The sequence below is a fragment of the Phlebotomus papatasi genome, chromosome 2 (assembly GCF_024763615.1).
Source record: "Phlebotomus papatasi isolate M1 chromosome 2, Ppap_2.1, whole genome shotgun sequence".
NCBI classification, from domain to species: Eukaryota; Metazoa; Arthropoda; class Insecta; order Diptera; family Psychodidae; genus Phlebotomus; species Phlebotomus papatasi.
In genome coordinates this window covers 52,762,524-52,789,455 of record NC_077223.1, presented here as the reverse complement: position 1 = coordinate 52,789,455, position 26,932 = coordinate 52,762,524, and the positions used below count along the sequence as shown (strand labels likewise).

The following is a 26,932-nucleotide window of genomic DNA, read 5'->3' as shown; positions in this document are numbered from 1 at the left end:
AATTTTTTTTAGAGACTTCTGTTTCAGAAGTAGTTTCATTGGTCTGTTATGGCCTCTACACACTAGAGAAATTTATGTCCATATTGAAAAAAATTGCCTATGCTTGTGTAGGAAGAACTCTAAAATATGGACATGTTTTTCTTTAGTGTGTAGAGGCCATTAGAAAATCCATGGAAAGAAATTCTGTTGGTCGTAAAATACAGATAATATTAAAATATCGTTAGTATGCAAGAATATCTGCTGTTAGAAATTTAAATTATAAAAAAGAATATTAAAAGAACATAACATATAAAAATAAAAATCTTGACAATTTTTAAGTTTTCTTAAATAGATTTTTCATGATATTAAACAAACTATTGATTCCTAATTATGTGAAGTGCATGAAGTGCAAGAAGTGCTGGAAGTATTGCAGCATTTTTGGGAGTCTTCCGAAATGCTGGAAGTGCAAAGGGCTCCTTCACACAAATTGTGGAAGTGTCTGGAAGTGGTGTACACATTTTCGTCCTAATATCTCCCCCTTGAACACAACCGATAATATTCTAAAATTTTGATGTATTTACTACCGTTTTTCTGTTATTTCAAGTAGATTTTTCATGATATTAAACAAACTATTGATTCCTAATTATGAGAAGTGCATGAAGTGCAAAAAGTGCTGGAAGTATTGCAGCATTTTCGGGAGTCTTCCGAAATGCTGGAAATGCAAAGGGCTCCTTCATACAAATTGTGGAAGTGTCTGGAAGTGGTGTATGTATACATTTACGTCCTAATATCTCCCCCTTGAACAAAACCGATAATATTCTAAAATTTTGATGTATTTACTACCGTTTTTTCTGTTATTTCAAAAAAGTTGAACAAAAAATGAGGATAATATAGCGTTTTAGTTTGTTGCATTTTTTCAGCCACCCTGTAAATTCTTTATACTCACCTCAGATATGGCCTTTTGGAAGAATCCAGCCGGTCTTACCACGTAAACCACGTGAACAACACCGGGAAAATATACTGAAATCTTCAGTAGGACCGACTTGACCGACGTCCAACGATCTTTGCGTCTGTCCACAATCAAATGAAAGCCCAAGTCAGCCTCCTGCAGACTGCAAAAGACAAAAGAATGTCAGACAATCCAATATATTCCAAGACAATGAGTCAACACCCGTGAAGATTTCGAAATGATCACCAGATGTGATCCACTTTCCAAGAGATCGGATATCTTCCGTAAAACTCATTTCCATGACAAATTGTGCAATTATTATTTGTGAAACATTCACAGTGCAGTTAGTCCTCATGGTGCTAATGACTTTTCTTAACTTGATCTTCCACTTGATCTTCAATTGATTTGATTGAATTGATCAAGTGCAACTTTTCTCAATTGATCTCAATACAATTTATCATCATTGTAGATGATTTTAGTGCAAAAATGATTAATTTGTTTCACTGAAAGACATTTTTTTCACAGCTTCAAAATAGACATCAAAAAGAAATCAAAGGATAAACACAAAAAAAAGATAAATAATTGAAAAATTTTCACTGACCAACCATTTTTTAAAATAAAGTCTCTGATGTAGTTTTCTTTTTTTTGAATATTTTCCTTGTTGAAAAATCTTTCATTTTTTTTTCTTTCTTAAAATGTATACAGTAGTCATTTTTATAAATAAATTTCAAGATGTGGTTCTTTAATTAGCTTTTGTTGATCGACAAATTAGAACTTTTAAACAAAAGAAGATATATACTTACGATGGAACTGAAGTCAGATACAAGATAAGTTTCTGATAGTCATGATCAGCAAGAGACTGAAAGTTATTGTGGTCCGGAAAAGTTATCAAAGGACACCCATCCTTTGACCTTCCACCAGTAATAATAGCATATTGAGGATGCAGAAGATCAGCTACATCAGCCACACTCAGAGGATCTTCACTACCAGTTGCTGGAGGATGCTGGAGACTCCCATTTGCCAGTGAACTCAGACTTCCAGATGCTTGAATTTGAACAGGAGCCGGCTGGGGCAAACTAACACTTTTCTCAATAGTCTGACCATTCTGCATAAGCACCGTCTGAATTGAAGCACAAGAAGACACCGAGGATTGATGCTGAAATACTGGATGGTGTCCTGATGTGGGATTCTCAATTACCACCTTCTCAGCTGAGTCATCTGGAAGAAGATGGGAATGATTGTGTTTTATTTTGGTGGGAAAATGATCAAATTCCGGGTGGGTCTTTCGCAAAAGATCATCCACGAGATCGTGATCGAGAGTCTCACTCGTGCGATGGATTATCTCACAAAAGAGTTACTAAATATATAGATAGAGAACGGAAATTAATGTTTTTCGTTGCAGTGTTGATATATAAATTAGGAAAAAATATTTTTGGACAGTACATAATTTAAAAAAAAGGCCAAAAAATTCTTATTGGTCAATTAATATTAACTTTGCTATTTTTTTTACTTTTGGACATTTAGAATTCATTTACTTCTTTTTTATTTACAGATACTAATAAAATTTCATTTTCACTAACTACGGCTACCAAAATACTGCCCAAACTTCCGCAGTCAGTAAACTAGATCAATTTAAAATAATTAGGGTGAAAGGAACGTCTATTGGCACTTTAAGAACTCGTGTCAGCACCTATTGACACCCTACTCTATACCATTTGGGATACGAAATTTGAACATCTCTGTTTATAGTAAAAGGTATATTACAGAAAAAACGTTATATTACTTATATTTTACTAGATACATTAAATAATTTTCAACATTTTGACAAAAGTGTCAATAGGGGTTCCCTGTCGAACAGACGTTCCTTTGACCCTATATCTATAAAATCAAGTATAGTTTATTTAAGACATTAAATTATTGGTAATTTTTCAATGATGTTTGGTTTTACCTCAAACTTATTTAATTTCTAAGACTTAATTTCCATTTGGCAAACATTTTCTATATGAGTTATTTATTTTTATTAATTTTATAACAAACCGCCCGAAGGAGTCGATTATTTTAAGTAACAAAAAAAACTATTCAGAATCCTAATCCTAATTCTAATTCCTTGAATAAATTTTAAAATTTGAAAAATCCTTGTAAAAGTTTATAGGCATAGGGGAAAGTGCCCATGCTTTACACGGTTTCAAGCTTTACAATGACTAAATTTTTCCTATGTTTCTGAATAAATGCGGCTCTGAGATATATTTTAAACACAAGACACTTTCCCCTAGTTTTTAAAATATAGAAGAGATGAGTCACATTTATTGAAAAACATACGAAAAATTTAGTCATTGTAAAGCTTGGTACCGTGTAAAGCATGGGCACTTTCCCCTAATTCCTGAATTGAGCCCATGTTAAAATCGTTTTTAGGTTGACTTTAGTGAGGTTTCAACAGAAATATGAGTTTTGAAAAAAGCAGGATATTTACGTTTTATTTTATAAGTAAAAAATAGCCCACAATAAAAACCAAAACCAACCCACCCAAAAATCGTTTTCGAAAACTTCAACAAGAAAGTATTTTATTTAATTACTAAATCTATTTAATTTGAACCAAATTAAAACTCCTTCTCTGAAATCTTAAGCTGCACTCAATTTACTACTTCATGTTCCTACCCAAAGAGTAAAACGAATGACCCAAATTATTTGAAAAGTATATTTTAGTAAAAGTTCAAATATTTTGTTATAATTTTCGGCTTGTGATACAAAGTCTCCGATAAACAGATCCACGTTATCCAAATGGTAGCTATCAAGTGCCAAACGCTCGACAAATTCTAAATTTCCCATTGACTGTCATTATCACCCTCCAATCATTCGGATAACATGCGGATACAATAATGCATGTAAAATAAATAAAGAGTAACATTTTATGCGAGAGTGCCCATGCTTCGTACGATCCTAAACTTCATAATGACTGAATTTTTCCTCGGTTTCTCAATAAATGTGACTCATTGCACCCATATTTTAAAAACTCAGAACTGTTCAGAAACATAAAAAAAAATTAGTCATTACAAAGTTTGGGATCGTACGAAATATGTGCACTTTGACCTATAATAAATTGTGTGTATTAAACAGGTTATAAGAATTTCAATAATTTTGTTTAAAGTACCCCTAGTGGTTGACGTACGTACACATTAGACGCATCCCAGGTTGCCGATAGGGAAAGGGAGTAATTTGTTCCTAGAATCGGTTACAATTTGTTTGGAAATAGCTACAGGCACGTATCGTCATTCTTGCGTCTACGAGAATTCCTCAGTGAATATTAAACAGTGGACCACCCCAAAAGATGTCTCTCCTAGGTAGAGGCCTGTGACCTCAGGCTTACACTCTGTTTCACAGTATTGTGATTGCAAAATGAGATAAGTAAAAAAAATCATGCTTTTGAAGTTGGTGGTAATTTGTGTAAGTTAGTTCGCTAGGGGCACTCAATGGGTCGCTCTGTGATGCAAGTGTCCCGGGTTCGAATCCCCTTTAGGTCACCAAGAATTTCTCTGGAGTTAAAGGTGTTGCATCCAGTGAGCTTCATTCCACGGGGCATGGGACTGGCAATCCCATCCATGTATAAGGAACAATAATAATGGATGTTCCGAACTCCCATTGCGGGAAGACCTAAGTTCCTCTAATCTTGACTTTAATCGAAGATGGATTGTCGAATCTAATATCGTTTTGAAGTCAGGATGATAAGAAATTAAAAAATTTGGATTGCGGAAACTGCTCTTTCTTGTGGAGTTCAAGGAACTATAGAGTGAGGGATTGGTAAACGTACCACGATGCGACAAGAGCACTTCAAAAAGAACTAGGGGAAAGTGTCTATGCTTTGCACGGTCCCAAGCTTTACAATGACTAAATTTTTCGTATGTTTCTGAATAAATGAGACTCATCTCATCCATATTTTAAAAGCTAGGGGAAAGTGTCTTGTGTTTAAAATATATCGCGGAGCCGCATTTATTCAGAAAAATAGGAAAAATTTAGTCATTGTAAAGCTTGGAACCGTGCAAAGCATGGGCACTTTCCCCTACATGGAATGCACAAAGTCATGCAAGTTATTGTAAAGAGGAAGCGACCTCGGAGAACACCCGAGACAGGGTGGCTGAAACAAATTCAGATTCAGAATCTTGCCTTGGATTGTCTTGGGATCGACTTCGAATCCGAACACCTTCTTCAAAGAGAGGAGGATCGTCAGATGCGGATTGACAACCTATAGGTGTCCTAAACCCGAGACCCCGATAAGCGGTTGAAAATGATAGAAAAATATGAATGTTTAAAGTAAAAGGTATTATAATAGTAGCTGCAGCAGATTGAGCAGTTAATCGGTGAAAAGGGTCAGTAAATAATAATGGCAAAAAACAAATGAGCAGTAAAAAATTAAAAATGAGCACTTAAATATCCAATTATGGTCAGTAAAAAACTTAAATCTTTACAAAAATGGGCCCAATTTATATATTTAACATTTAAAATAGTTCCATATAGAGTGAAAAGCCTTTTGTTTTCCCTTTGCCAAAATTTGGACGATAATATCACTGTTTCAAATTTTTTTGTTACTGATCAATTTTAACTTTTTACTGCTCATTTATTCAATGCCAATAATAATAATATTAAGTAACGTATTTTCAGTGTATAAAAATTGTAAAATATTCTTGGCAAAATAAAATTAAATAAATATTCGTAAATCATCTTGATATTATTATATAATATATATTATAATAGAGTTGAACGAGTTGAATCCAATTTTAATGTGAAGATTATGAATAAATTGAAATTGAGTAGGGGAATGTGCTCTACCTTTGGACGACTCAATTTTTGGCTGTGATTCTCACACAATTACATCTATTTTCAGTGTTCTTAATGGATTTGACCCAAGGCTCTTTTATGGAAATTTGAGGCACTGGACTAGACGTTAAAATATAATATTATAATATGTGAAATTTATTATAAACGTATTAAAAGAAATGAGTTATTCGAAACTTGAGTCGTCCGAAAGTAGCGCTCTATCCCCTTTTCAGATATTGCTTAAAGTAATTTCTGATTAATTTTACGTTTTTCGGGTTTTTCGTCCAATAAAATAAAATATTTTACTAGCCAAAATAGAATATTAGTCGACAAAAATTTTTGCTTATAATAATCTTTATCAAATCTACACCTTCCCTAATATTCAACTCTGATTTAATTGGACAATTTCAGTGGCCGAATAATCTGTCTCAGCAAAGGTGTCTTGTGCAATACACAGTGAAAGAATCGAGGAAGTTCGAGAGGCATACAATTGCACAATTTTCACGCCATAGCTTTTTTTATTCCATAACAAAAAGCCACAGAGTTTCCAACCGTAAAAAAGAGCTGTTCAATAGATGATGAGAGCAAATAAACAAGATAATTGTGTGTCTATCCAATATATGACCCTGACTCTTGAAAATCATTTATTTTTGCATGTATCTCATCATGCTTAGAAGGAGTATATAATTAAAGACACGTTTTTCGGAAAAGCCACCATATCATTCACAAGATGATCTTTGAAATGCGACTGTTCTTCAAGAATGATAATTTGTGCAAAATAGCAGAAATTGTTCTACAATTTCCCTCTCAAAATCATCATGGTTTTTACAGTAAAAATTGCAATTCTATTTGTGAATGCGAAGAATGAGCAAAGGTTCTCCCGTTGAGTGCAATTAGAATAAAAGAATATTATAGCTTCTGTGGGAAATCGACTTTTTTGCGGTTAATACTTCAATTGCGAATTAGATATAATTCTAACAAGAGTTTTTTTTTCGTTATCACTTCCACGAAAACAGAATACACATACTAAAACTATTCACAAAGAAAAAAAAACTATCGGAAAAGTGCCTCTAATTGCTCTTAATATTATTAATTCTGCGAATTTCGCCTTCAGACTTGTTAATTTCCTCAAACAAACACCGTTCCCGGACAGACAAAATCCCCTCAAAAAAATGCGTTTCATTTCATCTGTGCATAGTTTTTTTTTTAATCCACTAAACATGTGATCGAAGTGAAAACACCAAAGAAAATTTTCGTACAAATTGCTTATTTGCACACATTTCAGCAAAATGCAAATCAATTTGCAGGCCATCGAACTTTTCATGCGTGATTTCTCTTATAAAGTTTTTAATTTAAATTTCCAGTGAATTTTGCACGTGGATTTTTCACGCAAGATATACAAACTTGCAATATTACCAAATAAATCACCTCTGAAGTAGATAGAAAACTGATTGCCCATCGCTGGAAAATGCTCATATTCAACAACACTCTTAAATTTAGCATAAAATTATAGTATTGATAATATAATAGATGACGTCACAAAATGCACAATTACACGGTATACTTCCGGTGGAAATTTGAGAGGCAGGGAAAAGCGCCGGAAAAGTCACATGAGATTCTCAATAAGTCCGAGAAATAGCATCACGCGAACTAAAAGCCGGCTGAAGACATACTGAATGAACGATGTGATACACAATCTCCTGGAGTCAGACAGTTCTCTGACCACTACATTGATAGATTGAGAGATCAAGGGGCTGATAAGTAATAAAATAAGATTAATTCGTGACAAATATGCAAAATAGGAAAAATATATATAATTTTAATGGTCGTGAAGATAATGATTTGAAGTCTTCGAATAAACGTCAATAAAATTCTCTATGTTTACCCAATATACTTTCCTTACAAAATATTGTTTCTAGGATATTTCAAGAGTTTCATTTTTCAACATCTCGAATACTATTCGACAGATACTTTTCATTTAACGGCTCTAATTCCACAGAGAGAGTAGTATATATAATACAATTGCTTGATTTTGAGTTACGAGTATTATATTTCGACTCCTTTCCTTACCCCCAAAGGTGTCGTATTTTGGTAGAATTTTGGAAATCTAAAGTTTCGAATTTCTTTTTGTCACGATAATTGTTTGTACGTCTGTATGTCCGGCCGGTACCACGCCTGAGCTCAAACGCTTATATGGGTTTCAGACCTAAGGCTTAGCCATGTGGCTTCACTTCTCTAATTTCTTATTAATCAAGATGTTTTGGAAAATTAACACTTAAGATTGGACAACATGGGCAAGTGATCCTTTAAATTTGGTTTTATAATATGTTTTACATTTCATTGGGGCTAGGCCAGTCAAAAAGAGAGAGCACATTGCCAAGCTGTATGGCAATTTTATTTTAACCCAATTTCATAACTTCTCATAAGCACCACTATAACAGAAAAAATCTAATATACAAGCATATGAGTAAATTTGAATTAAAAATTAAAAATTTCAGATTTGAGATTTTAAAGAGAGTTTGATCATTTAAATTGAAATTTGAGTTTAGTTTTTAAGCTTTAGTTCCGAGTTTTGTTTAGGTATAGGGAAATGAAGCTTGCAGTATTAAAAGTTCGTAAAGTACTTTTGATAACGAGAGTTCATTGGTATAGTCACACATAACGCGAAACCACTATTTGTTTTGACACAGTCACTCCTCATTTTTGGATATGCCTTAGAAACAACCGAGATGAACATTTTGTCCTGATACGAAAATACCGTTGAATCATTCTTAATAAAAGGTTTTCGAAGCCAAAAGTTATAAAGGCTCTAGAGAGAGTATTTCTCAACCGAATGGTATCAAGTTTGATCATGATGCAAAGGTCTTCGGAATCCTAACTAAGTCTGAATCGTAAACTAATTTTTATCCGCAATTCAATTATATTACCGTAAATGCGGATGACTTTGACACTCTCCTGTTCATAAGTTTTTCTTGAATTCTAGTGTTTAAGAACGCAGTTCTCAACGATAAGACATGGTAGATCAGATCGATAAAGACCGTCCTCAAGTTCTAGAGGTAAAGAAAAACTTACGAACAGGAGAATGTCAAAGTCATCCACATGGGGACAAGGTCACTGGCACTTACGGTACACCTAAGGTATTTTCAGTAATATGTTGAGTGATCTAAATCGGTTCAAAGGGGTTGTGAACCAGTTATGAACCCATAGGTTATTTTTATCCGAACATAAATTCTATTACTCTTTACATTATTTTGAGGGATCCTTTGAGAGATTTATGAATCGGTTCAAATCGGTTGAGAACCGGTAAATGGTAAATTACACAAAAGTACTTTTGATGTATATATTAGCATTTGAGCCACGAGTTCGAGGACTTCGCAAAGCGTCTCAGCTTTGCCACTCCTTTTTGGGTGTTTTGAAACATCTAAAAAAAAAGTTTTGGTTCAACAAGGAAAATTGTTTTCTCTGGGTTACTAATGGATACCCCAATCATCACAACCTTTCCTTGATGAGATCATAACCGATCTCATCAAGGAAATGACAGAAAAACTAAATCATGGATCATATCATATAAAACAATAAAAATAGTAATCAAGAAAAATTGGGATGGTAAGAGCAAAAGTCTTGAGATACTAAGTAATTCCTTGGACAGCAAAACACTTTTCTCTGAATTTATCTGAATATTGAAGGAAATTTACAAATAATCCTCAGGTCGACCATTTATATGCCCCATGATGTAGGTTTGTATTGGTTTGTGTATAAATGCAAATAATTAGTATTTTTCCCGCAAAGTAATTTCTAATACAATCTCCGCACTTACAGGGATTTTTCTACAAAAGAAAATTACATGGAAAGTGTGGAAAAAATCAAAATTATTTTTCAATAAACTTGTGCCTATTTTCCCGCAAATATGCATATTTTCTCGACATCATCTCATAAATCAAACGTCCATATTAACTTCCAGCCGCGATGGCAATTGAATAGATAATTAGCAAAGAAAAGCAGATCGAGAGAAAAAAAGTATTATGTTTTGAATAAAAAGTGAAACCGACAAAATCATAATCGACATTTCAATATGAAAATTCAGAAAAAAAATCACAATAAAAATAGCTGAAGAAAACGCACCTCCGCGCATTTGCATCTAAATCGAAAATGTTGTCTGAGAGGAAAGTGGAAAAAACAAACATGATAAGGAATTATTGGATTTTGAGTTGGAACTCGTTCGAAGACCATTAATTTTATTTTAAGTGAACTGGAAAGAAAATACTTATTCTCTGATTCACTGAATAACTCTTTTACTGATTAGAAATCCCAATTTGTTTTTTTTTACATAATTTACTTATTTCAAATATAAGAACCAAAATAAGAGGAATATATTTATTTTAGTAAATACTGTCATTCAATACTTTTCAAAATGAAAAAAATACTTGCAGAAATACTCGTAAATCAAATTTGTAAGGAAGTCATATAAATGAGTATATTTGGGTCGACAAAGTCCATAATTTTGGCAACCGAATGGAAAAGATATTGCAGAGCTTTTGTAGTGAACAACCTTGGTGAGAAATAATGCGACAGAATTTTTCTGCGACAGTGCTAAATGCAGTAAACATGACCATAAGAACTGCATGAGTTCTGTGAAAATTAATTACTTGTGATATCAACCACTACAACCTTTCTCACTTCACTAATTAAAAATTTGAATTTTGAGTGCGAGGGAGAAGAAATCTAAAAGCGTACTGCCCTAACTTAGACTTATGCCCTAGACACACTTGCAACTTAAGCCGAGAGATGGCTTAACATATTCAAAATAATGATATGACTAAATTCTCATTAGTTTTCCGCTAAGTAAGCCAAGGGACGAATTAGTCAAATACTGATGGAAATATAATCTAATCATAATTTTGACTATAATTACGTTAAGCCGTCTCTCGACTTAAGTCGTAAGTGTGTCTAGGACATTAGACAAAAAGAATGCTGTACTGTACACCGCCTGAAACAACTTGCTTCATTTAATTTATACTTGAAATCATAAGTTATATATCTTTTTGAAGAAATTGCGAATTGGCTGTTAGAGGACACCCAACCGCTGTTAGCAATAATTCTAATTTATTTCTCCTTCAAATTAAAATGTTCTTAGGAATATCAACAAAAGTTAATCCAGTTACTGCACCAATTTCAGTGTTCAGTAAAACAAAAAAAGAGATCAAAAGGGTTGTTAAACAATAAGATGCCGTTTGAGGGGAAACAACGGTGAAGAAAATATTCTTCTGAGAATCCCGCGAGAGTGTGAACAATGGAAAATCTCGGGTGAGAGGTTGGGCTGGCACAGAAAGACGTCCAGAAAATGCATCTCTTGAATCATGCTCAAAGTGTTCAAATAAATTGCATGCAACTTTTTAACAGTTCCCTTATAGACATTGTTCTCTCGCACCACACACGCTGAAATTATCTGCAATTGTCAACTCATTCTCCCAACCCGCTGGCCCCTTTAAGTTCCATAAACCACAACATTTTTTTTTTTTTAACTCATTGGTTGCAATTACGAAATATTTGTCTTTGTTGTTTTATCGTTCAAAGATTGAAGAGTGCAACAAAATTATGCGGGATATTTTTTCTGCTTGGGCAGACAATACAACACACTAAAAGGGCAGAAAAGAGAATGCCGGAAGTTGGCAAGGAAGAGGACAAACTTGTTTGCATATTCGTCTGTCTGGAGTGGCAACTTCCTTTTTATTCAAAGGACATTGAGGACGAATTTTGGTATTTTATAAATCCTCCCTGAAAAAGTTATTTGCTTGAGACAAATTTGTTCATCTCCTGTGCAAATAAAGATATATTTCTCAACGTAAGATATCATCTTATAGAGGGAGAAAATTCAGTGACTTTTCATTAAGAAACCTTATTAATAGGCCAACAGGAAACAAGGAAAAAATTGCAAAAGTTCCCCTTCAGAGATTTATAGTCATACACTGTGTCGATAACTCGCTGAGATATTATTACACTACCCGAACGCATTTTTAAGCGCAATGCAGTCGTCTCGCTATTCTCATAAAAATATTTACAAAAGTTATTGTGCGTTGGACCTAATGTAAAACACGTCGTGTTATGTTAACATTTATTAAAGAATTTACATTACAGGACTTCCGCACCATGATGTTTTAATAAAGTCTATAATATTACTGCTCGAACTCCGCAGAGAGATCATAATTCATCGATTTTGAGATATATATATTTTTCGACTCCTTATCCTCCAAGAGGTCGTATTTTAGAAGAATTTAGAAAATCTAAAGTTTCAAGTTTTTCGACATCACGCTGTTTGTCCGTCTGTATGACCATTACCACGCCTAGAGACCAAACGGTTAGAGATAGAGACTTGGGAATTCCGGGGGATCCCTCTCCATAAGCCGACATTGGTACCACAAACATGCCCATCATTTTTACCCCACCCCTCCAAAACCATTTTTTTAGATTGCTTGAAAACGCGTTGTGTTGTTTTTTTTTCAATTTTTGGATATATTTAAAAGCTTGTTCAGGAGATCATTTCGACCTTATACGAAAATCTCGTTGAATCATTCCTAATAACGGTTTTCAAGGAAAAAGGTTGAAAAACCTTAGAGAGAGTATTTCTCAACCGAATGGTATCATGTTTGGGTTCGTTGAAAAGGTCTTGAAATTTCAGACAAGGCTGAACCAATTACAAATGGTTGAGAACCGGTTCATAACCGATAATTAATTTACAGCTGAAATTAAATTATGCTACTCATAAAGTTTGTTTTGGGCAATACTTTTAATGTTAAATAATCTTTAGTCTCATAATAACTCTAATTTCTTTAGACGAAATATTTAGAGTTTTTGTCATAATTCTATTAATAACAAATCATCTATCATATTTTTAAAAGTCACTTTGTTTGTTATCAAAACCAGACCCCATCAAGTAGTCTTACTGTGTTATCACACTTGCACATTAAAATTTTAATATGATTTACATTAATTGTCGCTGGTGAGAGTCCAAATGTGTAATTTGTGTGTTTGAATCATTTTATATTCAAAATTTGATCTATTTGTTGATAAAAAGGTAAACTTGGCCCGCAAAATTTGATATAAACTGATTTATAGCATTAATGCGAAAAATAATGCGATTTTCTCTTTAATTTTTTAATGTGAAAAATATTTATGCTTTAGGTAAATTTAAACTTATTTTTGCAGGCCAAGTCCACTTCTTTATCAATAAATAGAAAAACCCCAAATATTAAGTGACTCAAAGACACAAATAACATATTTGGACGCTCACAAGCAACAATGAATGTGAATCACATTAAAATTTTAATGTGCAAGTGTGATAACGCCGTTACTCGTTGAGATATTACATTAGTTAAGTCAAATGGATAAACTTTTAATATATGTATTAAAGAACTAGGATAAACTTCCAACCTTGCAGGCTGTATTAGAACCTCGCTGACTCAAATTGTTTTGAGAAACGTATACAATTTTCACCTGAGACTGTATTTCCACCATGAGATTTCTTATCTCATCTGCGCTTGGGAGAATGCGAAAAATCTTGGTATTTTTCTCCACTTTAGCATTGGAAAAATTGCATTCCGACAATTTGTTAAATATTTTTGTCCACTTTTCAGTGTCATCTAGGAAACACCCATTACACAATAACAAGAAGAACATCGACAATTGTGGTTTATTTATAAAACAAACCGCACAACTTTACACTTTTTCATCTCCAACAGAGATGATTTATTTTTGATCGAGATAGTGATTGTGCTAATGAAAAAATTTGTTCTGGGAATCTTTAAAAAAAAAATCTCTGGAGTGTGATTACGATTACCAACCTGTTAATTTAATTCGGCTCCTTTCACGATGAAAACACCTGAGTTTAATCATTATTGAGGATTCTAGGCAGAGAATGGTGACACTCATGCAAATTCTCTTGTAATTCTTTTTTTTTTTTGATCGTGTGAAACACAATTTCACAGATGGCCTCTTTTAGGCAATTATATCTCACTCATTTTCACGTGACATTGAATTATGCTTGGATTTTCTCATTGTTTTATTCAAATGCGAGCACGTCATACACAAATACACGAATAAATCAACGATCTTCACATAATCGAGGGTGATCTTCAGGTGATCTCTATGAATAGTTTTTCAAGAGCAACGATTAAAACAAACGATTATAAGAAAAATTCACTTTCTGCACTTTTCCTCACACAGGTAATTCTCCAGCAAAATTGAGTTGTAGTGATAACAGAGTAAACGACTTGTATAACACGGCGTACGATCACAGACTAAGCCAGACAAAAAGCGCGCCCAAGCAATCGCCACGATCACCAAGCTGAGTATTTGCCAGAGAGAGAGCAAACCGGGTATACTGTGAAAGTATAGTGGATATTCTCGTTTTATTTTGCATATTTACCAGCCCAAAATGTCTCTCACGTTGATCCCTTTCTATGTCACAATATATATCAACTAATTAATTCACAGAAAAATAGAACGTGATCGATGGAATATTATTATTATTTTTTCTTTCACAGCTCATCATCTACTTTCGAGATAATTGCACACGTCAGTGGTCTGCACGAGATGAGTTAATAACAAATACAATTGATACTCTCTTACTCGTCATAAGTTTGAACTTTATCACAAAGTTCCATCTCTTCTGAGAATTTGATAATTTAAGAAGATCATTAGAGAGCCATCTTCCGCGATCACAGATGGAACTATCGGGAAAATCAGAGACAAACCTCTCAAAAAAGAAAGCAAGAAGCAAAACAACTTATTGTTCAGTTGCAATTCCGTGAGATTATATGAATTAATTTATTGGGCTGTCAAATTAACAGGTACATTGGCCTCAGAACTTTATGGTTCAGTAGAAAAATAGAATTATATGAAAAAAATGAAATATTTCAAAATTTTGTTAAATGATTGAAATTGTCAATTCATATGATTCGTGTATGTTTAGACAATTAGAAAATTAGACAAATTAGAGAAGTTATGTGTGTTACCCCGTTTAAGACGACAAGGAATCTGGATAACAGAGGATAGGGCAGTTAGATTACAAATAAGCTAAATTATTTAGATTTCAAATAAGGAATACCCGAAAGAAACTAGCTGAACTTAGCTTGAATATTGTTTATAAACCTTTGACAAATAATTAAGCAAAAAAGTCTAGCAAACTGTCCCAGGCTTTACAAATTGCCCGAACTCGTGATTTAGATGCTAGGGTAAATTAAGCTAATTCAAAACCTGCTCCAAATGGAAATTTTTCGCTACTCCAAATGGAAACATCATTGTTTTCACGATAAATACAGTACTAAATCATTATATTTATATATTTTCTATACCACAGTTTCATTATTTAGTTAATTTTGCTCCAAATAAAGCGAAAATCCATTCATATTCACAAATTTTAATTTGTTGATTTCTCAGAAAAATTAAAAGTGTACCTTTTCACCATCGAATTTTTCATCGATTGACAATGTTTTCCAATGAAAAATACAATGAGGTGACTGTTGTTTATTCGTTTTGTTTAACATTTATGTCATATTTCTGGCTAATTTTAGTTAAATTAAGTGCTAATCTTTATTGTTAACGGTACGTGAAGTTTTCAAATGAAATAATTACCTATTTTGTAAACAAAAAGGGTTTTTCTGAAGTGTCTGCAAACATTTCAATAGGAAATACCGGAAATATGATTTTTTTGGAGAGATTTTCTTATTGTTTTAGATGGGAAAGGTGAAAGGACCAGGAATAAGAACAAATCCTGCACTCAGGAGCAACTCAACAAGGTTTTGGAAGCCTTTCGTCGCGGTTTCACTTACGCTGTTTGTCTCCAATTAGAAACTTTCCCTTGTCTCCATTTGGATTAATTTGTTTCCAAAACAGAATCATTTTGCACTTGTGTGTTTTTCTTGTATTTAAGAGGTTTTCAAATTATATTTAAAGAATTTTCACTAAACAGTAACATTCTAGAAGAGTCAAGGAGCAAATTTATGTAATTCTCTTCAGAAAAAATATGAACTTGAAGTGTTGAATCTTCTGTCAAAGTTAAAGCGTCTGGAAATGGTTTTGAATTAGGACATTTACCCTATGCCTCAAAAGTACTTTCGAATCATTTACCGTTTACCATTTTAGAAAGGATTTCAAACAGATTCATAAATTAGTCAAAAGATTGCCTAAAATAGCATAGGAGTAATACAATTTTTTTCCCTTAAAAAATAATTATCGGTTATGAACAAGTGGGAACAAGTTTAGTTTTATCGAAAATTCCAAGACCTTTCCAACGAACCCAAATTAATATAATATCACTCAGATGAGAAATACGCTCCCTAGCCTTTTTAACATTTGACTTTGAAAAATTGCTCTTAGGAATGATTCAACGGTATTTCAATATAAGGACTAAATGTCTGCCTAGGTAACTGCACGACGCGTTTTCGAGCAATCTAGAAAAAAACATGGTTTTGGAGGGAATAGGAAATTAACAAAGAATAGGAAAGGCTTCGCACACTCTGGCTTCGAACACTCATATTTTTCCCATATTCCTTTAATGAATGTGACCTATCTTATGGCAATATATTTTATAATTTAGTTTTAAGTCACACATTTCCTGAATAACTAGGTCATATTCACTAAAGGAATATGCCAAAAGTATAAAGTATTCGAAGCCAAAGTGTGTGCGAAACCTAAAGCCTTCCCCTATCTCAAAGAAAAAGAAAATACATATAATACGAAATATTGGAAATTTTTGCAACTGCTGTATATCTCCTGTTTTTCCTACTTTTCTTTATCGCTATTAATAAATCATAGAAATAAAAGACACCCATTGTACAAAGGGAAATAGAGAAAGACACTCCAACAAATCGATAATTCAATAAATATTTAGCTTCAATTTCAGCTTATCTGGGGAACGTGATTGAGGTGAATGGAGTTGAATTGGATTGATGAGACGTTCTGTGCGTAAAAAAAAGTGTAGCGCGAAGAAATTTATATCAAAAGATATTGGCACAATTTCAGCCTTATTCTTTCACTCTTTGACTCAATTTTTTTTCTGCCTTGGTGTATTCGTGTCTTTTATTTATCTTTCTCCAAATGAGACGCACGTAGGAAAATTATTTATGTTATCGACGTCAGTGTCCAAATGGAAGTTGAAAGTCTCGACATGGGTCACATTTCGTCGCGGAAATTATTTAGAGCGGAGTCTTGTTAATTGAATTTTCATTTAATGAATGGTGTATTTCAGCCCAGGGAAAATTGAGATCAAGAGTGGCTTTTCAGGCCTTCAGCAACGATCAATTGAAAAAGCTGTAGAAAATTCGATGATACGTCTCAATTGGCTTTCAATGGAACTGATGAAAAGTTCAGCTTAAGACAGCAATATTGAAGTTGTTTCAGCCGGTAATTTGTCGAGAACTATGAGAAGCATTTATTTTTAGACATAAATAAGTTATTTGTTCTAATAAGAGACAAATTTGTAATAATTTATAAGCTATTTAAATATACATGTCTCCCTGTTTCATTTAATAATTCTCATACAAAGAAACAAAGTGAAACATTGTCCCGCCAAAATCCATAAAATTTTGTCGTAGTTGCAGCAACTTTGTCAATGCAACTAGCTCGCCAAGTAATCCATATAAGCCTCATCTCAACCTCTCTGGATATTCAATTAAATCTCGTAAATTGGATCAGTCTCTGTAGTTATAGATAGTTTTAATAAATGAAAAGTAAATAATACCACAATCCTCGGGGAATAGAATCCAAACAGAAATGTGCTTCTACTCTCAGTCAAATTTTCAATTAAAATCGAGAACGAAGAAAAGGTGTTTATTGCCTCTTGGGTGTGAATAAACAAACGCCCAAGTTATTGATTTGCAGCCCATAATCCGTCTGCATTATGAAAATTAATACCAAAATTTTCTCATGTGTTTTTATGGAGCCCAGAAAACGAAAACAGACGACTTATGAATTGGACGTTCTCGTGATTTTATTTTTAAAAGACATGCGTTTACCATTTTCTTTAGTCATTTTTTGTGCTTCTCTTCTAGAAGGAATAAATATTATGAATTGTGGGAAGAAGTAGCGAAGATGACAGAGTTGATGACCTATTGGATAAGAGATTAAGAGCTTTCGGATTTTATGGGGGATTTTAAGTGTCGTAATTATAAAAGTTACATCAAGTATGAAAAACTCTCTCAACTAATTGTGTGAGTTAATACCGTTTCAAATATAATTCTTATCTTTATCCTATTAGTATAATTTACTTTTCTAAGATTTCTTCCGGCCCTTAAAATCTTGCCCCTGAGTAACGAAAACTATCAGCTTTATCCAAACACTTTTTTCTCTGAAACAATTATCATTTTCCAAATGAAAAAAAATGCAACAAGTGCAGGGAAAAAGAGATCTTTTATTGTAGAGCCATTGCTTAAAGTCAGCACCACACAAAATTTGAACCTCGCCACATGGGGAATAACAAATATATAAAAAGTAATGGGTTTTGTATTCGTAATGAGACACCAGCTGAAGCCACGAGAACGATGAAAGAAATGATGGGATATATAAGAGGTGAAGAACTTCCAAGACAATTGAGCGGGAAAAAAAGATCAACGTGACTCAACTATAATAATGGGTTCTTTCTCCAACAGTTGGTCGCTCCAGTGACTTTAGAATACTTTTTTTTATGCCATGAGGGAGATACCCAGGAAGATGCCCATTTCGAATTTTACGCCATCCGAGGAAATCCCGCGAATAAACAAAACTATTTAGAGGCAAAGTAGAAGCTAAGGAGAGAATTTGCCAGAATCTATTTATAAACATCCTCTTCCTCGCAACTAAATCCATAACATATATCTTAAGAGAGGCTCTTCTCCTCATGTGACTAAATTGCATGCACTCGTGTCCAGACGGAATTTGTCATGCTCTGCTCGTGCCGTGAATTGAATACGACTCCTCCTGCCTTTGGACAACACGCAAAGAGAATGCACCTGTCTCAAGGGGAAGAAAGAGAATTACACGAAACCCAAAATCTACCTCCAAAAATACACTCTCTTGTGAGTTTTGTTGATCTCAATCTTCAGGAGTTATTGCGACAAATTACCATCCCAAAGATTCCAATGAGCAATATTTGACGAAAGGCCGAAGTAATTGATTGCATTTCCTTCAACGTTTTGCAACTGCTTCGAACAGTTTTAAATTAACACATTAATCATTCGTCTCGTTTTCAGCACAAATGCTCCATTTTTGAGTGCTTTTTGGATTGAAGTATAATTAGAGGAGATACAATAAATACTGAATTGTGCACTTTAATAAACAACTTCATTAAGTACTCTCCACCGTATAAACATATTCAGGTTCTATTATTACGAAAATATGAAAATCTCTTGTGAATTGCTATGCAAAAGAGATTTTTAGTTATTAAAACCAAATCTCACGAATGATGAAAATTGCAAAAAAAAAATTGTTGATAACTTGTTATCACATAAAAACCTTTCAAATGTTTGGGTTGTGATAAAATTAATGCTCTAATAGAATTCAAGACACTTAAAAATCATCCATAAATCCTTGGTGAATTTGTTTCGTGGTATGAAAAATCAAAAAACAAAAATATAATAGGGCAGGGTAGAGCAATTTCAGGCATGTATAACTTTAGAAAACATAAAATTTTAAACAAATTAATATAGAATAACTGTATCCAATTTCGACCAGCTTGCAATTTCGGCCACTTCCTTCGTTCTTAAAATTTCCATAATTTTTCATTTTTTGTAAACACTAGAGATTATACAATGCAAAAAAAATGTTGCTTTGACGAACGACATGATGTGAAAGAGACTTTGGACGAATTCCGGAAAGGCAAGGAACTACGATAATTAAGATGGCCGAAATATTACCCAAAGTTATGTCTATATTTATATTCATTTTAAATTGTATTAAAAATTATTCTAGAGAAAACTAAGACTTTAAAAAGAAGTAAGAAAAAAAATCAAATCTTATTAAAAATATTACATTTTAAATTTAAAACCTTGGTTAACCTATGAGAATTAGGCTTTAATTTTATTCCAAAAAAACAGATGAACTTAGTTTAAATTCTGTTCATAAACTTTTAGCAAAATAGCTTGAGAAATAATCAACTACACGAAATTTTTTCTTCTCTAAATCATTCACGCTTCCAATTTTTTTTATTACTACATTGAAAATCCTTTCCTGAAGGTAATACAGAAGTTAGCAGTAAAAATTTTAATTTTGTCAGCAAGAAAACCAGTGATAAGTCCCGATAAGCTTATGGTAGCTGGGATTCTTCGAAGTGCGTGCAACTCGAATTACGAACCGAATTCCGAATTACGAACCTCCCTGTAAAGAATCTCAGCTACCAGAAGCTTATCTGGGTATATCACTGGTCATTCCTTCATGACCTCTAATCGGGTAAAATAGGATAATTTAGGATCATATCTAAATTAAAATTCTTAAATTTCTTTACAGTTTTAGAAACCAAAATAAAAACACCAAGATGAAGTCTTAAGGGGTTACGTGGGTCTCGCAGACTAAAAACCAACATATTTTCTTTACAGATTTTTTGAACAAAATAAAAAAAATATGTTTAATTCGAGCTCTTCAGCATAAAAAAGCACCACATTTGAACTATATTTTCTGAAACTTTCATTCTAAAATTTTAAAAAATTCAGCACTTAAGTGCTGATTTTTGGAGACGGTTTTTTAAAAAAAATACGTTTCGGTAGACAGATTTCTCAGAGTATATTCGCATGACGTCAAAAAACTAAATATTTGATCACAACTTATTCTACAAGACTAAATATGGTGCAAAATACCTCGAAAATTGTATTATTTCTAAAAAAAAAAAAACTTCTAAAAATCCAAATTTCACTTGAAAAGAAATGTACCGGTCAAGTACGAGTTTAACTCATCAACTAATAGAAAATATTAAGTTGTTTGACGTCAGATGAATATATGTACTCGAAGAAATCTTGTCCACCGAAAAGTATGTAGGGTCGAAGGAACACTTATTCGGCAGAAAGCACTTATTGGCAATTTCGTTAAAATATTGAAATTTATTTGATGCATCTAATAAAATGCAAGTAAATATGAGATTTTTATATTAATCTACATTTTCTTATAAGAAAAGGTGATCAATTATATCTTAAATGTTAAAAAATAGGGTGTCAATGGGTCTTGACACGATTGCTTAAAGTGCTAATAGGCCCTAATTGACCCTATTTTCTAAAAAGGGCCCCAAAAATCAGCTACCATCGACTGAATTTTTATGATTTATAAATGAAAATTTCATAAAATATAGTTTAAATTTTGTACTTTTATACGTTTAAAAACTTAAATAAAAATAAAAATAAAAATTTAATGACCCACGTAACCCTTTAACCCTTTAAGGACGATTGGGTCACCGGTGACCCAAAAATTAAATTTTTCCTAGAGTCTTCTAAAGTTGCGTTTTGCTCTAAAATGTCATAAAAAGCGATTTTTTATGACCCCTGATTTTTGACCCTCTCGGCCTTGAAGGGTTAAGCGCATAGGGCTTGTAATACTTCGAAGTCTTCTTTTTTTCTTCATTCACCCGAAACAGTTCAAAGATCACAATATTCCAATTCAAATCTAATTCCAAAATTAAAAGGAAATGGCTTGCAGGCTTCTCACACATTTTGGCTTCGAACGCTTCATATTTTTTTCCATATCCCTTTAACGAAGCTGACCTATCTATGCATGTCTCAAGTCACACATTTCCGGATTAAATTATGTCAGATTCATTAAAGGAATACGGTAAAAAATATGAAGTGTTCGAAGCCAGAGTGTGTGCGAAGCCTGAAAGCCTTCCCCTACAATTCATTTAAAGTGGTTTTGGATCAATTTTACATTACACTGACTAAAAAAAAGTATTTAACTGAAAACAATGGCATATTTTATAAACTAAAAATTTGATTTCTTTAATTTTTGGATATGTAAAAATATAGGCTAAGTGCACCAAATTTCGGCATAGTTGCATGCAAGCGCCAAAGTTTCATGTTTGAAATTGATTTTTTCATTCCTTCTACTTAAGGAGTATTCCTTAGAACCTTGTAGACAGTTTATCGTCTTTATTGACTTTAAATTCATTCTTAATACATTTTAAAATGAATAAAAATGTAGACATAGCTTTGGTGCCCTATTTCGGCCACCTTCATTTTCATAGTTCCTTGCCCTTCGAGAATTCTTCAAATGTCTTTTTCACGTCATCTTGTTTGTCGAAGCTACATTTTTTTTGTTATTCTTTTGTATTGTATAATCTCTGGAGTATGTAAAAACTAAAACTTCATGAAAATTCGAGGAACAAAAAAGGTGGCCGGAATTGCAAGCTGGACGGAATTTGGAACACTTACCCTAATGCTCAGTAACTATAATTAAATATTAATTTTTTTGACATCCTAAGAATATGTATTTATTTTAAGTTATGTCTAAAGTTCATCCTCCCATACCTACTACAAATTCTAAATGAAATGCTTTCCTGAAATCGATTTATTTTGTGAATAATTAATTCTCATAATACATGTATCACAATTACTACTTAAAGCTATTAATTATTCTGTAGAGAGATTATACATGTTATTAAATTTTCATTAGAGATAATCTTAGATACCAAAGTAAATAGTGAGGATGCACTTTGAGCCGGGAAAACAAGAAGTTGATGGAATATGTAGCCAGCTGCAGTGTTATCAACCCGCAATGCAAGTAAACATAGATGTCGCAGTAAAGGCGATAAGGAGACAAAGGCAATCGCCTTATGACTTGAGTGGCTTTTCTCAAGAGGCAAGAAATCACAAGAAGCCCCATGAAACCCATTTTATCCCACTTATATATGTTTTCCGCGCGCTAAGTGTGGGAAAATCAATGGCGGAGAAAGAAAAGGGTTTTCCAGTCATCGCAGAGGGTATCAGAGACACTCAGTGGGACACCCACGTCGGATTGTTAAAGTGGCAGAGATTAGTGTTAATTGACGACTCACCGGAAAACTCACTCATGTCGAAGCAACTGAGGCGACTCCTGGATCTGGTCATAGAGGGGCCCCCAGAGAAACTCGTGGTTGTCGTCCAATCACCCTCCATGGCCTTCGAGGCGCTCCTCTTGAACTGCTCCAGGAAGTTATCGATTTGCATTTCGATTGAATTTGGTGGATTTTCCATCACTTGCCACCATCAAGCGACATGGGAGAATTTTCACTTTTTTTTATGCACACCAAAGAAACCCACTCACTCTAACACCTTCACTGGGAAATTGGAAAAAACTTTCCACGGGAAAATGGGTGGAAAAAAATCAAAGAGTTGCACTGGATACACTGAGATACATTTTGTCGTGGAACATTTCGACGCGAAGCCCACAAGAAAACTGACTCGAGCGACGCAATCGCATTTCATTGGACTTCAACTCCCAAGTTCATTTTATGCCCGATTTTCTACATGCACACAGTTAACGTAGAGAAATGTAGTAATTTACCTTATAACTCCCTTATGCTGCTCAACTCTCCTTCACAGCAGGTGCCTGAAAAGAGAAGTATATAAGAGGCTTTTTGGATTTTACAAAGTAACATAACTTTGAAGAATTTTTGCCAAAAATGTTTCTACCTAATAATTAAAAGTCTCAAAGCAGCTGTAAAACTCTTTTTGCTATAATAAAAATCTCTAATGTTTAAACCCATTATAACTACCTCGACAACAATCAACAAAATGCAAGAACGTAAAATAGAGTTTTTTCCCAATGAAAATTAAAACATCAGACTAACTGTTTAATTTATCTAAACACACTAAGAATCTTAGTGAGAATGGACATAAGAATTTACTCTTTCTTAATGAAAATTTTAAGAAAAAAATATATCTACAATAATTTCCAAAATATCCAATTAAAACGATTACAAAACTAAAAAAATATCACTTTCATTTCAATGCAATTTGTGGGAGAAAATTACCTCCTGGTTTTGTGTTCAATTTGCCATTAAATTTAAGAAATTAACGCGACAAAATTTCACTTTCTATACCTCATAATATGATTAATACTCTGTAATAGCATAATTTGATGCATCATTAATTGCTCCCCCCTCAACTAATCACTCTTTCAAGACAGTCTTTTGTACCAAAAGGCTCGTTCAAATTGTTGAGAAACTGTGGTCAGAAATCCCACGAAACAGACAAACAATTGCTCGAAAAAAAAAATCCGCAAAGAGTCAGCAAAAAAGATAGAGTTCATTTCTATCTTTGGACTAAAGTTAAACAATCACGTTAAATCACAGATTGCATAATCATGAGCCCATCTATGAGAGGCGCGAAATTCACACATGATACCTCTTATCAGTTTTGTGACGCAAAAAAAAATGCCCGGAATGTTCCGAAAAGCATCGTTTTCCACGATTGCGCACGTGAATTTTATACTCCTGAATTTTGCAAATGGGGGTACTACACATTGTATTTCATGAATTTGTGACATACTTTTTTATGCAACAGTGGCATGAACTTCCTCAACAAACCCTCTCTTTTAACTCCCCCATTCTTGCCCACATGAGAGCTCGTCGATTCGCTCCACTGATTGTTAATTACGTGTAGAATAGGGGAGGGTAGTAAAAGCATCAAGGTCTGTGCCAAAAGAATGATACATAGTTGAATAAAACGGTTTTGCAATGTTTTTTTTTTACTTAGAAGCTCATTGTTAAACGGTTGGTTATGGGTGATTAGATTTTTTCTTCGCAAAAGTAATTTTAAAAAAAATAGAAGTACAAATTCTTTACGTGTTGCAAATTAATGGAGACCAGTAAAAATATAAATTCAATTATAATCATTCAGTTTAATTAACAGAAAAAGGAATACTGTAATGTTTCGTAATAAGAAATTTAGAAAAATGCTCGAACTTCAGTTTAATTTTATATTCTTTAAAATTATTTTCAATGTTGTCACAAATTCACGCATTCGACGAAGTTTTTTTTTAGCTTCATTATGGCCTCTATACTATAGAAGCAATTTCTTTAAAAATGCCTTTTTAAAGAAAATTTCCTAATTGGTAAATGTCCTAATTCAAAACCATTTCCAGACGCTTTAACTTTGACAGAAGATTCAACACATTAACACTAAACCTAAAGACCGTTTTTGGTCGTTTTTCGGTCAAATAACAAATCGCGGTAGGGTAGGATACTCAACAAATTTGTCTTGGAAAAGAGAAAAAATTAAAATTTAAACACTGAAAAATATATTACGTGCATATTTTAAGAAATTAATAAAGTCTGATAGTGACATTGAACTGTTTAAATATGTGTTAATTTTAAACCGTTCAATTTGACCGGGTCTTGGTAGGTTTAGTGTTAAGTTCATTTTTTTCTGAAGAGAATTACATAAATTTGCTCCTTGACTCTTCTAGAATGTTACTGTTTAGTGAAAATTCTTTAAATATAATTGAAAAACTTCTTAAATACAAGAAAAATACACAAGTGCAAAATGCTGCTATTGGAAATAAATTAATCCAAATGGAGACAAGGGAAATTTCCTAATTGGAGACAAACAGTGTAAGTAAAACCGTGACGAAAGGCTTCCAAAGTAGGATTTATTCTTATTCCTGGTCTTTTCTCCTTTTCTATCTGAGACAACAAGAAAATCTCTAAAAAAAAAGAAAAAAAATACCATAATTCTGGTGTTTCCTATTGAAGCATTTGCAGACAGTTCAGAAAACCCAAGTTGAAGAGTTGGGAAGACCCAAGAAAACTCAGTTGAAAACTTCACGTACCGGCAATAATAAAATTTAACACTTAATTTGACTAAAATTAGCCAGAAATATTACATAAATGTAAAAAAAAACGAATAAACAACAGTCACCTTATTGTGTTTTTCATTGGAAAACATGGTCGATCGATGAAAAATTCGATGGTGAAAAGGTACACTTTTAATTTTTCTGAGAAATTAACAAATTACAATTTGTGAATATGGATGGATTTTCGCTCTATTTGGAACAAAATTAACTAAATAATGAGACTGATGTATAGAAAATATATTAATAAAAATTTAATACTATATTTATAATAGAAAAAAATATGTCTCCATTTGGAATAGCGAAAAGTTTCCATTTGGAACAGGTTTTGAATTAGCTTAATTAACCCTATCCTTGTAGGCAGAAACGTCAGAATTTTTTTAAAAAGGTAATTTTTGACGAAAATTGCTTCTAGTGTGTAAACACCATTACAGTAGACTCTCGCAAATTCGGCTCTTTTAAGATCGGGCTACTTTTTAATTCGGGCAGCGGTTATATTTGAAAAAAGTTTGTTGTCATTTTTCAAGTGTGATTATGATTATCAAATTAATCAAATATGCTCAAATTTGGCATGGTTTGTCTTAGTTTTGATGTGATTTTGCATTATTGAGGCATTTTCATGCAATTTACGATATATATCAGTGTGTAAACTCAATATCTATATGCACATGTCGCCCGAATTTCTGTCTCATTCGGCTGACATTTCGGTCCTATATGCCCGAATTTGAGAGAGTCTACTGTACTTATAAAGTCATAAATAGGTTCAAGCTAACCCCATAAAAAATCCTTAACTCTTTCCGGACCACAACATATCCAGCGAACAAATTTCAGTAAAACTCATTTTATTGTAAGCCTTACTGGTCAAATATGATACTTTTGTAGAGAAAGAATTTTCTCCGCCTCTGGGAAATTGGAAAACTCATGGGTACTCTCGTCCCCAAAAAAACGAAAAGGAGACAAACTTCAATTTTCCAAAAGCCAATATTATCAATTTTGTGAATTATTTTTGCGTGTCAAATGACTCCTTTACAATGTTGATCACTAAAACACGAAGAATTATTGACCAGTATCATCTGGGATGTCCAGGGAGTGGTCAAGAAGACACCCAATTCCTGCTTGCCAACAGATTCCTCAAAATATTTCACACAATAACACTTTAAAACACATTTCTCTCAACACGATGTTATTGTAGACACATTAAGCTTTCTCAAGAGCCAAAAAAACACTTCCTGGACAATCAGAATTCACCAAAATCTGGAAGAATAGGAAAAACTTCCCTGAAAGCAAACTCCCTCGCTGCCAAATGTCAAAATAATCGGCCATATTGGCAAAAATGTTGCTCCCGCTTGGAATTTTGTTACAAATAAATTGGTGTCAAAAAGCAAATGGCGGGCATTGGCGGGATAACCCTACATT

General features: G+C 33.3%; 1 protein-coding gene across 16 annotated transcripts in view; it reads right to left on the bottom strand.

Moving 5' to 3' along the window:
- LOC129801634 (guanine nucleotide exchange factor DBS) overlaps nucleotides 1-23,125 on the bottom strand; it is a 102,523-nt gene extending 79,398 nt beyond the window's left edge. For 5 of the 16 annotated variants that reach the window (XM_055846851.1, XM_055846852.1, XM_055846854.1 and 2 more), the window contains exons 1-3: nucleotides 22,740-23,116; nucleotides 1,732-2,146; nucleotides 926-1,091 (exon numbers count right to left, since the gene is read on the bottom strand). In XM_055846851.1, the coding sequence (XP_055702826.1) occupies nucleotides 926-1,091; nucleotides 1,732-2,146; nucleotides 22,740-22,917 (759 nt within the window). In that variant the 5' untranslated portion in view covers nucleotides 22,918-23,116. Of the gene's footprint in view, nucleotides 1-925; nucleotides 1,092-1,731; nucleotides 2,147-7,153; nucleotides 7,417-13,575; nucleotides 19,280-22,739 lie in introns of those variants that run through there. The other 11 variants (XM_055846855.1, XM_055846859.1, XM_055846861.1 and 8 more) reach the window with 4 other exon arrangements.
- Between the last annotated feature and the right edge of the window lie 3,807 nt (nucleotides 23,126-26,932).